The sequence below is a fragment of the Myxocyprinus asiaticus genome, chromosome 15 (assembly GCF_019703515.2).
Source record: "Myxocyprinus asiaticus isolate MX2 ecotype Aquarium Trade chromosome 15, UBuf_Myxa_2, whole genome shotgun sequence".
Lineage (NCBI taxonomy): Eukaryota > Metazoa > Chordata > Actinopteri > Cypriniformes > Catostomidae > Myxocyprinus > Myxocyprinus asiaticus.
The window spans coordinates 21,030,246-21,047,834 of record NC_059358.1 but is presented as its reverse complement, the minus strand read 5'-3'; the positions used below and the strand labels follow the sequence as shown (position 1 = coordinate 21,047,834).

At 38.5% G+C, this 17,589-nt stretch overlaps 2 protein-coding genes across 8 annotated transcripts in view; both read left to right on the top strand.

Moving 5' to 3' along the window:
• The window catches only part of LOC127452760 (transcription intermediary factor 1-alpha-like), a 29,377-nt gene extending 18,778 nt beyond the window's left edge, over window positions 1–10,599 (top strand). For 4 of the 6 annotated variants that reach the window (XM_051718451.1, XM_051718455.1, XM_051718453.1 and 1 more), the window contains exons 14-17: window positions 6,157–6,256; window positions 9,314–9,382; window positions 9,510–9,644; window positions 10,311–10,599. In XM_051718451.1, coding sequence (XP_051574411.1) covers window positions 6,157–6,256; window positions 9,314–9,382; window positions 9,510–9,644; window positions 10,311–10,595 — 589 coding nt within the window. In that variant the 3' untranslated portion in view covers window positions 10,596–10,599. Of the gene's footprint in view, window positions 1–88; window positions 6,016–6,156; window positions 6,257–9,313; window positions 9,383–9,509; window positions 9,645–10,310 lie in introns of those variants that run through there. The other 2 variants (XM_051718452.1, XM_051718456.1) reach the window with 2 other exon arrangements.
• A 1,672-nt stretch (window positions 10,600–12,271) lies between these two features.
• LOC127452765 (ras-related and estrogen-regulated growth inhibitor-like protein) lies at window positions 12,272–17,359 on the top strand. 2 transcript variants are annotated; one of them, XR_007899308.1, is made up of 5 exons: window positions 12,272–12,413; window positions 12,516–12,569; window positions 12,656–12,732; window positions 13,798–15,632; window positions 17,220–17,359. XR_007899308.1 is itself a non-coding variant. In XM_051718462.1 (4 exons), the coding sequence occupies exons 1-4, from the start codon at window positions 12,299–12,301 to the stop codon at window positions 14,206–14,208; spliced, it is 657 nt and encodes a 218-aa protein (XP_051574422.1). In that variant the 5' UTR covers window positions 12,272–12,298; the 3' UTR covers window positions 14,209–15,688. The 2 variants fall into 2 exon arrangements, 1 of the variants encoding a protein (XP_051574422.1); XM_051718462.1 differs by lacking the exon at window positions 17,220–17,359 and having other exon boundaries at window positions 13,798–15,688.
• The last annotated feature ends 230 nt before the right edge of the window (window positions 17,360–17,589 follow it).

Here is a 17,589-nt window from a genome sequence, read left to right as displayed (position 1 = left end):
TAAAGTGACACGATCGCTTTTGGTGCAAAAAAGATAAATATTTAAGTACTTTTTTTTTTTTACACTAAATCATACTTCCGTTCTGCAGCAGTACACACGTGACGTAATTGCATTGGTATTTGAAACACGTGAGAACTGAGGCACGTGAGTCACAGCCGGAAGAGCAGCGCTGTTCACAAGTGTGTAGGAGGAACGCTGTACAGAAGCTTGGTTGGTTTTGGTTTAAATATGTATTTATCTGTTTGTTTACTCTCAATGTACAACGTACAACACATCACTGGATTTCCTGTTCCTGTTGCTGACTGCACGCTGCACAAGTGTTTGTAGCCTGCTTAGCATTGCTTATTCATATTCTCATACGTTCGTCTTTTTAGCCTTTGTCATTTTACCACGTGTTTCGGGTTTTTCTACTGTTTCATTTGTGTGTATTTTACCTGTTGCTGCTGGCGCCTAGCTCGAGTCTGTGTTTGTAGCCTGCTAGCTTTTTTTAGCATCGTTTATCTATCTGTTTTCAGCCTTTAATCCTTAACATCTGCCATTTTTCAGCGCACATCGGGTTTTCCCCCGCATTATTCTGTTATCGCGATTCAACTACGTGCATTTTCCACATGCATCCGCTTTCTATTTTTATCGCGATTAAACTGCGTGCATTTTACAGCGCGCACCCATTTTTCTCCTCTGTGTTACATGGATTATTGCATCAATTTCAAAGCGCCGCTTATCAAGAACAACCATAACAACAAACAATTGCGTGAGGGATTCACATCGATCTCAAACCCTCACTGCTCAGGAACAACCAACAACAACAAACAACTGCGGTAAGTCATGGCATCTGCTCATGTTATTTCTTCCTGCATTGCTTGTCACATGTTTACAATAGCCTCTTCCGTCAGTAGTGAGGGATTCACATGTGATAAATGTAAGGAATTAGTCAGGTTGCCGGAGAAGGTTAATGAGTTAGAGACACACATCCGAATGCTAGTGGAGGTCAGTGAGAATGAGAAGCCTGTAGATACTGTTTCGGATGCAGGCAGTACAGAGAGCAACACACACACTTTGGTTCTGGCTGTAGATCCCCCCCTGCATTGCGTTTGGGTGACGTCTCGGCGGCATACTCGCTCAGCAAAGCGACACCACTCTCCCGTTCCTGTTAGGGTTTCCAATCGATTCTTCCCACTCAGTGATGCACCCACTGAGGATCATGTTGAAAGAGCCCTTATTATTGGTTATTCTGTTGTAAGGAATGTGGAAATAGAGACTCCAGCCACTATTGTTAAATGCATTGGTGCCAGAGCGTCTGACATCAAATCAAATTTTCAAGTGCTGGCTAATGCTAAATGTAGATTTTCTAAAATTGTTATTCATGTTGGCACTAATGATGTCCAGCTTCACCAGTCGGAAATCACTAGAGATAATGTTAAAGAGGTGTGTGAATTTGCAAAAACGATGTCAGACACTGTAATATGCTCTGACCCCCTCCCTGCTCATCGTGGTGATGAGGTTTATAGTAGATTAGTGTCACTGAATGGTTGGATGTCTGAGTGGTGTCTGGAGAATAGAATAGGATTTATAGACAATTGGAAGAGTTTTTGACCTGCTAAAGAGAGATGGAATCCATCCCTCCAGGGAAGGTGACGCTCTCCTCTCTAGTAATTTGGATCATAGTCTTAATAATGATAGTATTTGACTAACTGGGGCCCAGGTCAGGAAGCAGACAAACTGGTTAATCCGAACGTCTGCTAGCTGCCTTGAGACGTCACACAGGTCACATAAACTACAACACATAGGGACTGTATCACCTAGATATCATGTAGAGACTGTGTCTGTTCCCTGAACTACCAAACACAAAACCCTCACTAAATCATGTAGAAAAAATTTGATTAAGGTCAAACTTGAACAAAACAAACAAATTAAAGATAAACACCATATAAAGATTGGGCTACTAAACATTAGATCTCTTTCTACCAAAGCACTAATTGTAAATGAAATTATTTTCATGTGCTCTGTTTGACTGAAACCTGGCTTAAACCGGATGAATATATTAGTTTAAATGAATCTACTCCCCCAGGTTATTGTTATAAACATGAGCCTCGTCTGAAGGGTCGAGGAGGAGGTGTTGCTACAATTTACAGTGAAGATTTTAGTGTTACTCAGAGGACAGGATATAAATTTAAGTCTTTTGAACTAATAATGCTTAATATGACACCGTCAGATATAGATGTAAATAAAAAAACTCTGTCGTCTTTTACCCTTGCTACAGTATATAGATCACCCAGGCCTTTTTATCAGATCTTGTTGTTACTGTAGATGGAGCTTTAATTGTTGGTGACTTCAACACTCACATAGATAATGAAAATGACACATTTGGATTAGCATTTATTGATATTCTCAACTCTCTTGGAGTCAGACAAAATGTAACAGGACCAACTCATCGCCATAATCATACGCTAGATTTAATTCTGTCCTATGGAGTTGATGTTGATAATATAGAAATTCTGCCGCAGAGCGATGAAATCTCGGATCATAACCTCGTCTCTTGTATGCTGCGATCAGCTAATGTTACTCAATCTACACCACACTATCGTTTAGGCAGAACTATTCTTTTGACCACTAAAGATAGCTTCACTAATAATCTTCCAGATCTATCTCATACACTCAGTAAACCCCAAAGCCTAGAAGAACTTGAAGAAATAACAGAAAATATAAATACAGTCATCTCTAGCATTCTTGAAAGTGTCGGCCCCCCTTCGATTAAAGAAAATTAAAGAAAAAAGCCTTGCACCATGGTATAATGATCACACTCATGCTCTCAAGAGAGTAGCTTGGAAAATGGAGCACAAGTGGAAGAATACAAAATTAGAGGTATTTCGTGGTGCATGGAAGGATAGTGTCTGTAGCTACAGATCAGCATATTTTAGCAAACTCATAGAAAATAACCACAACAATCCTAGGTGTTTATTCAGTACTGTGGCTAAATTGGTTAAGAATAAAGCCTCAACAGAACCAGATATTCTGTTGCAGCACAAGAGTAATGACTTCATGAATTTCTTTACTGATCAGATTGAAATAATCAGAAATAAAATTGGAATTATGCAATCATCTGTCACAGTACCTCAGAAAACAGTGTCTCATAATTTTCCTCATGTGCAACTTCAGTCTTTCGCTGTCATAGGTCATGAAGAGCTAACAAAACTTATCGAAACATCAAAAGCCACAACATGTTAGATCCAATACCAACCAAGCTCTTAAAAGAGGTATTCCCTGTAATCTCAGAACCTCTTCTTAATATTATTAACTCCTCGCTATCCTTAGGACATGTCCCAAAAAACTTTAAAATGGCAGTTATCAAACCACTTATTAAGAAGCCACAACTTGATCCTGTAGAACTGGCTAATTATAGACCGATTTCAAATCTCCCGTTTATGTCGAAAATACTAGAAAAGGTTGTATCCTCCCAAATATGTTCATTTCTACAGAGAAATAGTATATATGAACAATTTCAGTCAGGAATTAAGCCTCATCACAGTACAGAGACTGCACTTATCAGAGTTACAAATGACTTGCTCTTATCATCTGATCGTGGCTGCATTTCACTTCTAGTGCTTTTAGATCTTAGTACTGCATTTGACATGATAGATCACAACATTCTCTTGAATAGGCTAGAGAATTATGTTGGCATTTGTGGAGTTGCATTAGCATGGTTTAGGTCCTATTTAGCAGACCGCTACCACTTTGTCTATGTAAATGAGGAATTGTCAACCCAAACAAAAGTAAAGTATGGAGTGCCACAGGAATCAGTTTTAGGGCCTCTGCTTTTCTCCTTGTATATGCTTTCCCTGGGAGATATTATCAGGAATCGTGGAATTCCTTGTTATGCCAACAATACCCAACTTTATATTTCTTCAAAACCTGATGAGATTTCACAATTCTCCAAATTAGCAGAGTGTATCAATGAAATAAAAGATTGGATTGCCAGAAATTTCCTTCTACTCAGTTCCGACAAAACAGAGGTACTAATTATTGGACCAAAATCCTCATAAAAAAAAAAAAATACACCGCTAAAATATAATTTGACTCTCGATGGATGTACTGTTACATCATCTTCAACAGCGAAGAACTTAGATGTTATATTTGATACCAATCCGTCCTTTGAAAATCAAATTACCAGTGTTTGTAGAACAGCATTCTTCCACCTAAGAAATATTGCTAAATTACGACACATGCTCTCTGTTGCTGATGCCGAAAAATAATTCATGCATTCATGACCTCAAGACTAGATTATTGTAATGCATTACTGGAAGAATGTCCAGCAAGATCTAAATAAACTTCAATTGGTTCAAAATGCAGCAGCCTGAGTGCTGACGAGAACCAAGAAATATGATCATATTTGCCCCATTTTATCGTCGTTACATTGGCTACCTGTTAAATTTCGTATTAATTTGAAAATTCTGTTAACTACGTACAAAGCTTTGAATGGTCTAGCTCCGCAGTACTTAAGTGACCTTCTACCACGCTATATTCCATCACGTTCATTACGATCGCAAAATTCTGGCCTGTTAGTATTTCCTAGAATATCAAAATCCACAAGAGGAGGTAGATCCTTTTCATATTTGGTTCCTAAACTATGGAAAAGTCTCCCTAACGCTGTTCGAGATGCAGACACACTCACTCAGTTTAAGTCAAGACTAAAGACTCATCTATTTAGCTAGGCATACACTCACAACTCACAATTAGGCTGCTTTATTTAGGTCTGCCGGAACCAGAAACGGTGATCATGATCTATAATTCTGCAATAAATTGATGGAATCTATGCTAATATTATTTTATTTGTTTCCCTGTTTCAACTTCGGGACTCCTATCCCGAGGTCACCAGAACCGGCTGGATCCAGCTCCATTCCTGCTTCGTGTTGGACTCCACTTCTACCTGTCGCTGTGTGATGATGACTAATAGCAGCCTGTGCCAGCCAAACATCACTTCAGTCTATTTCGATGGACTTCAGAGGATGAACTGATGCCAACTCCAACCATAAGACATGATACTTCATATGCCATAGCCTGAACCTTGGACTTAGGATAGACCTCACCAAAATTACCGGCCAGGTTGAACTGCGATGCACCCAACTGATCTCTGCCTGCATCACCTCGGTTTAATGATGGACTACACTCTTGAAATGGAATACATAGACTATCAATTAATTGCCAACAGAAGCCTTCATCAAGCACAATTGCATCTATGTGAACTTCTGCAGTTAATCCAGGATGGACTTCAAAGACATTAGTCATTAATCTTACAGTTCATACAAAATCTTTGTTTTAAACACTGACCATTAACACTTAATTAGTTTAATAATTTTAAACCATGACTTGCACTATACATAAGTAATATTGGCATTATATTCATGATGTTAGCCAGAGGGGAACTGGCCCCCACAGTGAGTCTGGTTTCTCCCAAGGTTATTTTTCTTCATTAACCAACATCTTATGGAGTTTTGTGTTCCTTACCACAATCGCCTTCGGCTTGCTCACTGGGGTTATAAATACAATGATTATTTAATTACTCATTTTTAAACACAATTCACTATCGTATTTTATCAGGCTACACAAAGATGACTCTTAAGACATCATAGATATTACAGTTTTATCTTCTGTTAATGCCTGATCTTCTTTAAAGCTACTTTGAAATGATGTGTTGTGAAAGGCGCTATACAAATAAAAATGACTTGACTTGACAGTGGTGTGTTTGTTTGCTTATGCTGGATGTCTCAACCGAGTGGAGAACGTGAGATTACGTCGGAATCATGGCAATGTGAATACATAACATGAGAGACCGTGTGAACTCCACCCTCTTGTGCAGCTGGCCCTCATGTTGGATTATAGTTAAAAAGTACTTAAATATTGACATTTTTTCCAACAAAGTGATCGGATCGCTTTATCCGCTGGAGTCTTATCGATGACGTTTATGCTGACTGTCTGTAATTTTTGAATCTCCATTCACTTGCATATTAAGGATCTACTGAGCTAAATAATTTCTTCAAATGTGTTCTGGTGAAGAAAGAAAGTCATACAAACCTGGGATATCATGAGGGTGAGTAAATATTGAGAGAATTTTCATTTTTGAGTGAACTAGTCCTTTAATGGTGTTCATCTCTCTTGCAGTGAGGAATGGGTGTGTTTGCTGTGTCAGGATGTAAATGATGAGACAGTCGTGTATGGCAGTAAGCAGATGACATCCAGTCTGAGTCCGCAGGATCAAAAAGTAAGACCTCACTAGCCTGACTGGATTTATACTGCCTTCAAGTAGACATGGGAAGCTTGTACCTCCAAGCTGGGCATTCGTTACTACGACATGTCTCGCATTCACGTGGGACACAAAATACAGAAGAAGCTAAACTAAAACAAATATACAATTAACAATGGCAAAAGCTCTTTTTCTTTTGTACCGGTGAATAAACATAAGTCAATAAACCCGAATCACTTATACACAATGATTTATTAATGCATGGTTGGTATGTAACAAATTATTAATTAATTTGCTTAAACTGTGAAGGGTGAGTCATTAGTTGACTGTCATATACAGTATATCAAATTAATGTTAATGAAATAAAGTACAGAAGTTAAAATAACTTTGCAAAATCATTGGTTTTCATCATCTTTCATGTAGACACGCCCCTTCCAACATCCCAAATCAGAAAATTGTTTATCATCTACAACAGTGTTTCTCAACCGGGGGTCTGCGGCGTAATTGCAGGGGTCCGTAGAATCATTTAAAAAATATTTGAAAAACACATAGACATTAGGACCCGGGAACAGCCGTCTGAATCCCCTTCAGCTGCTCAGAATCAGATGTCAAGATGCACTCCCTGAAGATTACCTAAGCATCTCTCTATGACTGATGTTTTAATGTTTGTGTACGCATATGTGTTTTGGTGTGCAGCGCGTTTGACTGGCTGACATCAATTACTGTACGTATCATGTAAAAGTAGCTTTGGAATATAAGTTGCAGGACCTTTAGGATGATGAAAATAAATAAATAAACTAGACTTATACCAGAAAATATGGAAGGTATATTATTTTAAATGGCAAAATTATTTCCAAAAATAGAAAACATCAGGTTAAAAGTCAAATACTGAAAAATGTAAATACTGATCAGTAACAATAGAAATGTAAAGGTCAGTGTAATGTGGATCCTTGTCAACAAATTAAACAAATGTATGGCAAATGGTTAGAAATTCATATAGTTATACAATACAGTTATAATACTGTGGTTACTGAAATATAATGTTTTGATAAGTTAATGTCTTTTTTCGTGATTAATGTAATTTTATTGCAATGAAATATTGAAATGGTAATATAATAATGTTTATATAAATGAAGGTGTTAAATATAAGTAAAAATGTGAAGTAAAAAACTGGTTGAGACTGGTTTGAGATATGATGGGTGTCCAGTCCTCAAAAAAGGTTGAGAACCACTCATCTAGATGTACAGGTGCATCTCAATAAATTAGAATGTCATGGAAAAGTTCATTTATTTCAGTAATTCAACTCAAATTGTGAAACTCGTGTATTAAATAAATTCAATGCACACAGACTGAAGTAGTTTAAGTCTTTGGTTCTTTTAATTGTGATGATTTTGGCTCACATTTAACAAAAACCCACCAATTCACTATCTCAAAAAATTAGAATATGGTGACATGCCAATCAGCTAATCAACTCAAAACACCTGCAAAGGTTTCCTGAGCCTTCAAAATGGTCTCTCAGTTTGGTTCACTAGGCTACACAATCATGGGGAAGACTGCTGATCTGACAGTTGTCCAGAAGACAATCATTGACACCCTTCACAAGGAGGGTAAGCCACAAACATTCATTGCCAAAGAAGCTGGCTGTTCATAGAGTGCTGTATCCAAGCATGTTAACAGAAAGTTGAGTGGAAGGAAAAAGTGTTGAAGAAAAAGATGCACAACCAACCGAGAGAACCGCAGCCTTATGATTGTCCAGCAAAATCGATTCAAGAATTTGGGTGAACTTCACAAGGAATGGACTGAGGCTGGGGTCAAGGCATCAAGAGCCACCACACACAGACATGTCAAGGAATTTGGCTACAGTTGTCGTATTCCTCTTGTTAAGCCACTCCTGAACCACAGACAACGTCAGAGGCGTCTTACCTGGGCTAAGGAGAAGAAGAACTGGACTGTTGCCCAGTGTTCCAAAGTCCTCTTTTCAGATGAGAGCAAGTTTTGTATTTCATTTGGAAACCAAGGTCCTAGAGTCTGGAGGAAGGGTGGAGAAGCTCATAGCCCAAGTTGCTTGAAGTCCAGTGTTAAGTTTCCACAGTCTGTGATGATTTGGGGTGCAATGTCATCTGCTGGTGTTGGTCCATTGTGTTTTTTGAAAACCAAAGTCACTGCACCCGTTTACCAAGAAATTTTGGAGCACTTCAGGCTTCCTTCTGCTGACCAGCTTTTTAAAGATGCTGATTTCATTTTCCAGCAGGATTTGGCACCTGCCCACACTGCCAAAAGCACCAAAAGTTGGTTAAATGACCATGGTGTTGGTGTGCTTGACTGGCCAGCAAACTCACCAGACCTAAACCCCATAGAGAATCTATGGGGTATTGTCAAGAGGAAAATGAGAAACAAGAGACCAAAAAATGCAGATGAGCTGAAGGCCACTGTCAAAGAAACCTGGGCTTCCATACCACCTCAGCAGTGCCACAAACTGATCACCTCCATCCCACGCCGAATTGAGGCAGTAATTAAAGCAGAAGGAGCCCCTACCAAGTATTGAGTACATATACAGTAAATGAACATACTTTCCAGAAGGCCAACAATTCACTAAAAATGTTTTTTTTATTGGTCTTATGATGTATTCTAATTTTTTGAGATAGTGAATTGGTGGGTTTTTGTTAAATGTGAGCCAAAATCATCACAATTAAAAGAACCAAAGACTTAAACTATTTTCAGTCTGTGTGCATTGAATTTATTTAATACACAAGTTTCACAATTTGAGTTGAATTACTGAAATAAATGAACTTTTCCACGACATTCTAATTTATTGAGATGCACCTGTATGTGTTTCTCACTCGTAAATACGACTTCGCTTGATCATTCATGTTCTTGGAACTCAGAATTATGATATTTACGACTCCACTTGAAGGGCACACTAGACTCAACACTTTTAAGAATATAGAGAAGTGTAGTTTAGCATAGTTTGCCATCCCACACCTCACTTTAACTCTCCTCACTAATCTCAATAACTTTGCTAAACTATATGATATAAAGTCACACTGATGCAATAACGTGTTTTGTTTGACTCAGAAGTGTGAGAAGCTTCTCCTTAGTCTCCTGTGTGATGAGAACAGGTGCCTGCTCTACAGTGCCACCAAGGTAAAGATACAGTTTATGGTGTATTTGCAGCAGATCCTGGGCTTCTTTAACCCTCATTTACATTTCAGCATTGAGAAAATAATTTAGTGAATATACATCTTAGATAAGCTGTGCTTTGTTTTAAAAGCATCGCTCAAAAACGGCAGAATTTGAAATAATACTTGGCCGATTCCTGGGGAAAAGGAAGCCTCCTTATCGGACTGCTGCTGAACTGGTATCAGATATTTGGACTGTTTTTGACATCCTGGCAACGAACCCTGAGGTAAACCACTGTAGAAATGGCAAATTCAGCTTACCTTATTTATGTGCAATCTAACGGAAACTGTAGAGTCATGTACAGTACTGTGCAAAAGTTTTAGGCACTTGTGAAAAATGTTGCATAGTGAGGATTTGTTCAAAAATAATGACATATAGTTTTCATTTATCACTTAATGTCATACAAAGTTCAGTCAACATAAAAAAGCTAAATCAATATTTGGTGTGACCACCTTTGCCTTTAAAACAGCACCAATTCTCCTAGGTACACCTGGACACAGTTTGTCTTGGTTGTTGGCAGATAGGATGTTCCAAGCTTCTTGGAGAATTCACCACAGTTCTTCTCTGTTTCGGCTGTCTCAATTGCTTCTGTCTCTTTATGTAATCTCAGACTGACACGATATTCAGTGGGGGGCTTTGTGGGAGCCATGACATCTGTTGCAGGGCTCCCTGTTCTTCTATTCTAATCTTTTCTATTGGCAAAAGTAATGTTTGGGAGTCTAACATTTATATTTCCTATTGACACACTAAAGCTGAAAATATAAATAACCATCTTAAGACAAATGCTTTTGTGAGACATCTTATGTGCCTAAGACTTTTGCACAGTATGTATATAACTGTTGAATTGTAATATAACAGAATACAAGTAACATATTTTTTGTTATATACACAGAGGAGAGACTTGGTTTTTGAACTGCAAACATCATTTCAGCAACAGCTGAATGAGTCTTTTGGGAAGAGTCTCCATGCATCTCTCTTGAGATATTGCAGTGACTCAAGTGACAAGGAATCAAGAAACACCTCAGAGACACAGACAGAAGGAGAGAAGCACAAAAAGACTTTAAAACGGATGAGAGAGTTTTTCTCAGCAAACTGTGGTACAGCAACAAAGCGACCCTGCTTCGATAGAGGGGATGAGAGAGACGGTTGTGGGAGCTCTAAAGCTAATGAACACTGAGTGTATGAACTGCATTGAAGTCTTATTAGTTTTGAAGCCACAGGAGTACTTATCTTGTGAAGAAGAAACTACCTTACTAGAGCTAACTTTATTTATTATGGCAATTTATGGTTTGTTTAATTGACTAAGTAAAATACATATGAAAACGAATGTTTGGCTTCTTGTCCCAGGTCACACTTCATTCACTGTTCATTTCATATCCAGAGCTGCCACATCTATTTCTGCATCTGTGCTTGCACATTTGTATAGATTGATGTTATTATACAGCTCTGCAAGCAGAGGGCACCTTTGTGCTATTTCGTGTCACAGATCAAGTTCAAGTGCTGGATGGGTTCTCAAGCAGTTGCCTTATTTATTTGGGCTGTATTATAAATGAAACATAAGATTAGGTTATATGGCGTTTAGATTTGTGTGATACGATGTATAGGCTATTTGAATTACATTTTGTTGAAATTGTTCTTTTACAAAAAGCTACAGTATTGGACGAGGGCCTAGGTGTGATGAGAAAAACTTCCTCTTATTCTTGCTAGAGTTGGAAATTACTTCTGAAACTAACACTGCTTTCAAGGTCTCAGTACGGGCATGTAAGGTCACAGATTTCAATTTAGAGAGATCCATAAGCCTCCAAAAATCAATATTTCACACACACAACCCTGATGAAACGAAAGCATCCTAAGCTGTTTGGCTGGTTGTGGCTGGTTTAATTGTCTTGAAGAACTTTAGCACCATTGTACCCTATTATATAAACTTTATAATATGTTTAATATCTAAACATATTTACTAAAATATTACCCGTTCAAAACTAAAGAATTCACTCTGTGTGTGTGTGTGTGTGGACACGTGCATGTGTGCACAAACCCCGTTTGAGAGAAAAGTATGCAATTTGTGGTAAAGATGCAATATCCAGTGGAGCAGGTTGAGAGGCTAGAGAACCAAATGGGGTTTGGGGCTAAATTATGGATCATTTGGAATATTTTTAGGTCAAATTTGTTTCATAGATGTACAAAAACTATTTAAAGCTGTTTACATCTGGAAAGGTGAAAGGTAACATCTGGTTCTTCCCATGCAGGACAGAATTTACCTGTTAAGATAATGGAAGGAACAATTTCTTTTAAACTGTTATTTCTCTTAAACAGTTATATACACAACAAAATTTTCTTTTTCATTTTGTTTGTTTTGATGGTCTTGACCTGGTCAAGTTTGGTTCCAGTACCAAAGTCTATGCAGTATTTATAAAGAATTCATCACCTGTCCCGGGTCAAAAATGACCCTGAAACAATAGGATAATAATTTGGCCATACAGTAGCTGGTTTAAGCTGGTTTTACAGTCTGACCAGTTTAAACGTGCTCAAAACCCTTCTAAAATCAGCCAACTGAGCAGGGTGTGTGACCTGCTTAAAGCTTAGGCTAGTTTCGTTTTTTTATTTTATTTTATTTTATTTTTTTTCGTTTTTTTATTTTTTATTCTTTGTTTCTTTTTCATATCCAAGGTTTGAGGCAAAAAAAAATCTTGCTGTTGAAAATAGCTGTCCTGATTCTTCCTGTCAGGAGAATTATGTTGTTTGTTTTCTATATTGCGCACTTCTCGCCGATTGGTTCGAAGTCGACTCAACTTCCATAAGCTCCACCCACTACTTTTATATATAGTTGGGGCTGCATGTGTTAAGCATACAGAACAGAAGTTTATAGAAGAAATTGATGAAATGGTTGTCCTGGTCAAACCGAGTCCTCAACTGAGCAGTAAAGCTATGGATGGAAACCAGCACAAAGTGGAAGCGAACGTTTTGCTTCTTGGAGCGGAAAATGTTGGGAAGTCAGGTGAGCACTGAAAACGAAAACATTCGTCCTCGTGAAATGGGATGTTAAGTATTGTTCGACAAGTTAGACTTGCGAATGATAATTGTTTTTTATTGTTTGCAGCGCTCACTGTGCGTTTTCTCACCAGGAGATTCATCGGGGAATACGGGGATATTGGTACGTAAATTGCGGTTGTGCTGAAATTGCAAGCAATACTTTGTATGATTCTGTATAGTTTTTAATGTGTCTATTTTCTTTTTCAGAATCAATATACAGTCACATTGACAAAACTGATGGGCGAGAGATCTCCTTAAATATTTGGGACTCTCTGTATCCACAGGTAAGATGTCATTTATTTTGTCGCATGTATTATGAGGCGTTTGATTAGCACTTAAGTTTGTAGTGTGATGTGAACATAGGGGGCCGTTCAGACCGCACGCGTTCTTGCGGAAAAAAGCAAGACCCGGCGTATCGTATTAAGCAGAACGCAGGTGTCTCGAGACGCGTTTTAACAGTTGAAGTTCTGTTTAAAAGGATAGTCCACCTAAAAATTAACACTCCCTCTCATACCATCCCAGATGTGTATGATTTTCTTTTTCTTCTGCTGAACACAAGCGACAATTTTAAAAGAATATTTCAGCTCTGTAGATCCATACAATGCAAGGAAATGGTGGCCAGAACTTTGAAGGTCCAAAAAGCACGAAGTCAGCATAAAAGTAATCCATAAGACTCCAGTGGTTTAATCAATGTCTTCTGAAGCGATCCAATTGGGTTTGGGTGAGACAAACCAAAATGTACCTTTCATTATAAATCTTGACATCTGCAGTCACCTTGGAGATCATGATTTGAGGTTCGATTACACTTCCTAGCATGCTCTGCACATGCGTCAAGCACTGGTGAGTGTAATCGAGCTTGAAATTATGATCGTGCCTAGAGACTGCAATGGTGAGATATGGAGTGGAGTCTTAGGGATTACTTTTATGCTACCTTTATATGCTTTTTGGACCTTCAATGTTCTGATCACCATTCACACGCATTGTATGGACCTACAGAACTGAAATATTCTTCTAAAAACCTTTATTTGTGCTGCAGAAGAAAGAAAGTCATACACATCTGGGATGGCATGAAGGTGAGTAAATGATGAGAAAATGTAAATTTTTGGGTGAACTAATCCTTTTAACCTGAAACAGAGCTAAGGGGCCGTTCGCACAGAACGTGTCCCTGTGCTGAAAACTAGACGCGGGTGTCTTGTGACGCGTCTAAAAAAACATGGCGCAACAGACCTCCGTGTAGCGCATGATTAAATCAATAAAAAAAGTATTTGTATTTTAAAAACAGCGTGGATGGGCACAAACGCTCATTCTGTGTGAACATCCCCTTACCCCTTGAATTCTGTTATCTCCAGAGCTGCGAAACAACCGAATCCATCAGTGACAAACAGCTTCAGTGGGCGGATGGTGTGATCCTTGTGTACAGCATCTGTGATCGCTCCAGCTTCGAAGTGGTGCGGCAACAGGTGCAGCTCATCCGCCAGACCAGAAAGCTCTCCACGTCTGCTCCAATCATAATCGTGGGGAATAAGCGAGACCTGCAGCATCAAAGAGCCGTGTCGAGCGAGGAGGGCAGACTGTTCGCCCTCTCCGCAGACTGCGGCTTCTTCGAGATCTCCGCAGCTGAAACCTACCACGGCGTGCTGCTGGTCTTTCACGAAATTCTGGACCTCATCAGGGAGTCCAGAGCACTGAAAAAAGGCATGGCTGGAATCAAGGGCATAGTCAGGAGCGTGTCCGCAGTTTTTGGGAAGAAATGGGAGTAGAGAACTGAGATGCCATGCTGAGTTGATAATGATGATATTAGTGCTGATCAAATCGCTCATGGCAGAAGAGCAACTAATAGTTCAGAAGACAACTTGGACTGACGTGGTCTGGGGACTGACACAAAGGGTTGCTTTTGTCTAATAAACCTAAATGAAGGGTAAAAAGAATAATGTTGATAGCAGGTTAAAATTTCAGGGCCCAGCCTTATAGAGAAGAAAAGTCGTTTAAGTTTGTTTCAGCAAGGCAATGAGGGGACTGCTGAAGATAAGTGATCCTGGGCCTTGATGCAAGTCGGTTAGTGAATGTGCAATAAATGAAAAGAGAGACGGTCCAGCTGTAGTCCTTGTAATTTCTGAAAGAATGATCCTTCAGCCCTGAACAGATAAGATAGAGCTGAATTCAAGTGAGCTTCTGCTCCAGATCTAAGATACTTTAAGTAGAGGAATGGACTTTCTCCTTTTATTGTCCGCCTCTGAAGAGTACCATCTGACAGTGAGAAGTTATTGAGAGTAACTAAATGTAGTAAAATGTATATAGAAATTGTATGTATATATTGTAATTTCCAGAACATTTTTTTTTTTTTTCTTTCTAGTTTCTGAGGTTGGTGGTAGTACAGTTGAATAACTGGTGATAACAGGCTGTTATCAGACTTCATGTTCATGAATACGTACAGTACAAAGAGAAGAAATTCCTTTTATAGCGATGAATATGCCTGGATCTTTAACTTTTCTATGAAAACATGTTTAACTTGTATATTCGTCAATGATAGATTTAGGATTCAATAAAGGAAAATCAAATACCTTTTGTTACACAAGTATTGTGATTTAATAGCTATTCTCTGCTCAAATTATCAAAACAACATAAACATTTTATAAAATGTTTTATTACATTTGTTTCAGGAAAAAGCACTATATGAGCTTAAGGCTGTGAGGATTTGGGTGTAAACAATAAATCATGTCAAACTTAAGCACCTAAATAGTAAGAATTCACCTATACATGTTGCACCAGATCAAAAGTGCAGTTTAGAATCTCACTGAAATCAAGTCACTCTCGCCAATCTTTTTCCAGTTCTATTTTAATTCCAATATTCTGTTCAGATCAGTTATATGACACCTGTACTTTACACTAAAAAAACCAAAAAATTTTAGCCTAATTTTAAGATTTACGCATTTAAATTTCATAACAAAATTCCATCACAATTCCAAAATTGGAATTTTATGAAGTGTCTTTCTTTCAGTGACATTGATGCAGTTCACTTTGTTTTCCACTCTGTAACTTACATGGACTATCCTCTCTTTCAGTCGTGTGTAAAAAAAATATATGCATGCTGGAGTTTTATTAGGTGAAGCTTTTAAAGTAAGCCAAGGAATAGAAATATATTGATATGTAATATGCTAATATTTGTAGAGTCATATATATACAGGTGCATCTCAATAAATTAGAATGTCGTGGAAAAGTTCATTTATTTCAGTAATTCAACTCAAATTGTGAAACTCGTGTATTAAATAAATTCAACGCACACAGACTGAAGTAGTTTAAGTCTTTGGTTCTTTTAATTGTGATGATTTTGGCTCACATTTAACAAAAACCCACCAATTCACTATCTCAAAAAATTAGAATACATCATAAGACCAATAAAAAAAACATTTTTAGTGAATTGTTGGCCTTCTGGAAAGTATGTTCATTTACTGTATATGTACTCAATACTTGGTAGGGGCTCCTTTTGCTTTAATTACTGCCTCAATTCGGCGTGGCATGGAGGTGATCAGTTTGTGGCACTGCTGAGGTGGTATGGAAGCCCAGGTTTCTTTGACAGTGGCCTTCAGCTCATCTGCATTTTTTGGTCTCTTGTTTCTCATTTTCCTCTTGACAATACCCCATAGATTCTCTATGGGGTTCAGGTCTGGTGAGTTTGCTGGCCAGTCAAGCACACCAACACCATGGTCATTTAACCAACTTTTGGTGCTTTTGGCAGTGTGGGCAGGTGCCAAATCCTGCTGGAAAATGAAATCAGCATCTTTAAAAAGCTGGTCAGCAGAAGGAAGCCTGAAGTGCTCCAAAATTTCTTGGTAAACGGGTGCAGTGACTTTGGTTTTCAAAAAACACAATGGACCAACACCAGCAGATGACATTGCACCCCAAATCATCACAGCCTGTGGAAACTTAACACTGGACTTCAAGCAACTTGGGCTATGAGCTTCTCCACCCTTCCTCCAGACTCTAGGACCTTGGTTTCCAAATGAAATACAAAACTTGCTCTCATCTGAAGAGAGGACTTTGGACCACTGGGCAACAGTCCAGTTCTTCTTCTCCTTAGCCCAGGTAAGACACCTCTGACGTTGTCTGTGGTTCAGGAGTGGCTTAACAAGAGGAATACGACAACTGTAGCTAAATTCCTTGACACGTCTGTGAGTGGTGGCTCTTGATGCCTTGACCCCAGCCTCAGTCCATTTCTTGTGAAGTTCACCCAAATTCTTGAATTGATTTTGCTTGACAATCATAAGGCTGCGGTTCTCTCGGTTGGTTGTGCATCTTTTTCTTCCACACTTTTTCCTTCCACTCAACTTTCTGTTAACATGCTTGGATACAGCACTCTGTGAACAGCCAGCTTCTTTGGCAATGAATGTTTGTGGCTTACCCTCCTTGTGAAGGGTGTCAATGATTGTTTTCTGGACAACTGTCAGATCAGCAGTCTTCCCCATGATTGTGTAGCCTAGTGAACCAAACTGAGAGACCATTTTGAAGGCTCAGGAAACCTTTGCAGGTGTTTTGAGTTGATTAGCTGATTGGCATGTCACCATATTCTAATTTTTTGAGATAGTGAATTGGTGGGTTTTTGTTAAATGTGAGCCAAAATCATCACAATTAAAAGAACCAAAGACTTAAACTACTTCAGTCTGTGTGCATTGAATTTATTTAATACACGAGTTTCACAATTTGAGTTGAATTACTGAAATAAATGAACTTTTCCACAACATTCTAATTTATTGAGATGCACCTGTATATATAGACTTTATGCTCTCTCATTTCAGCTTGTTGTCTCAAGTACATTTAAAGTTACAAAACAACCCCCCACCCCCTGCAATCATTCCAGATCTCACTTAAACTGTATCAGACAGAAGCATATTAAAGCAGCTGTGACAAAATAATACATTGCACTGGACTTTAAATTCAGTTTTTGCAGGATTTGGTACACATGGCTAATCAATGCTTTATTTTAGCTTTTAAAATGCCTGAGCATACCGAATGCTAAGCTAAAGATATATATTTTTTAAAGTTAACCTGTAATTATTAGTGTATTCACTACCTACTGTAGAATTATTTTTGTTTTTTTAGACCTATTGGAGCTGCTGTAGAGATACAGAGCTGTAGAGGAGCTG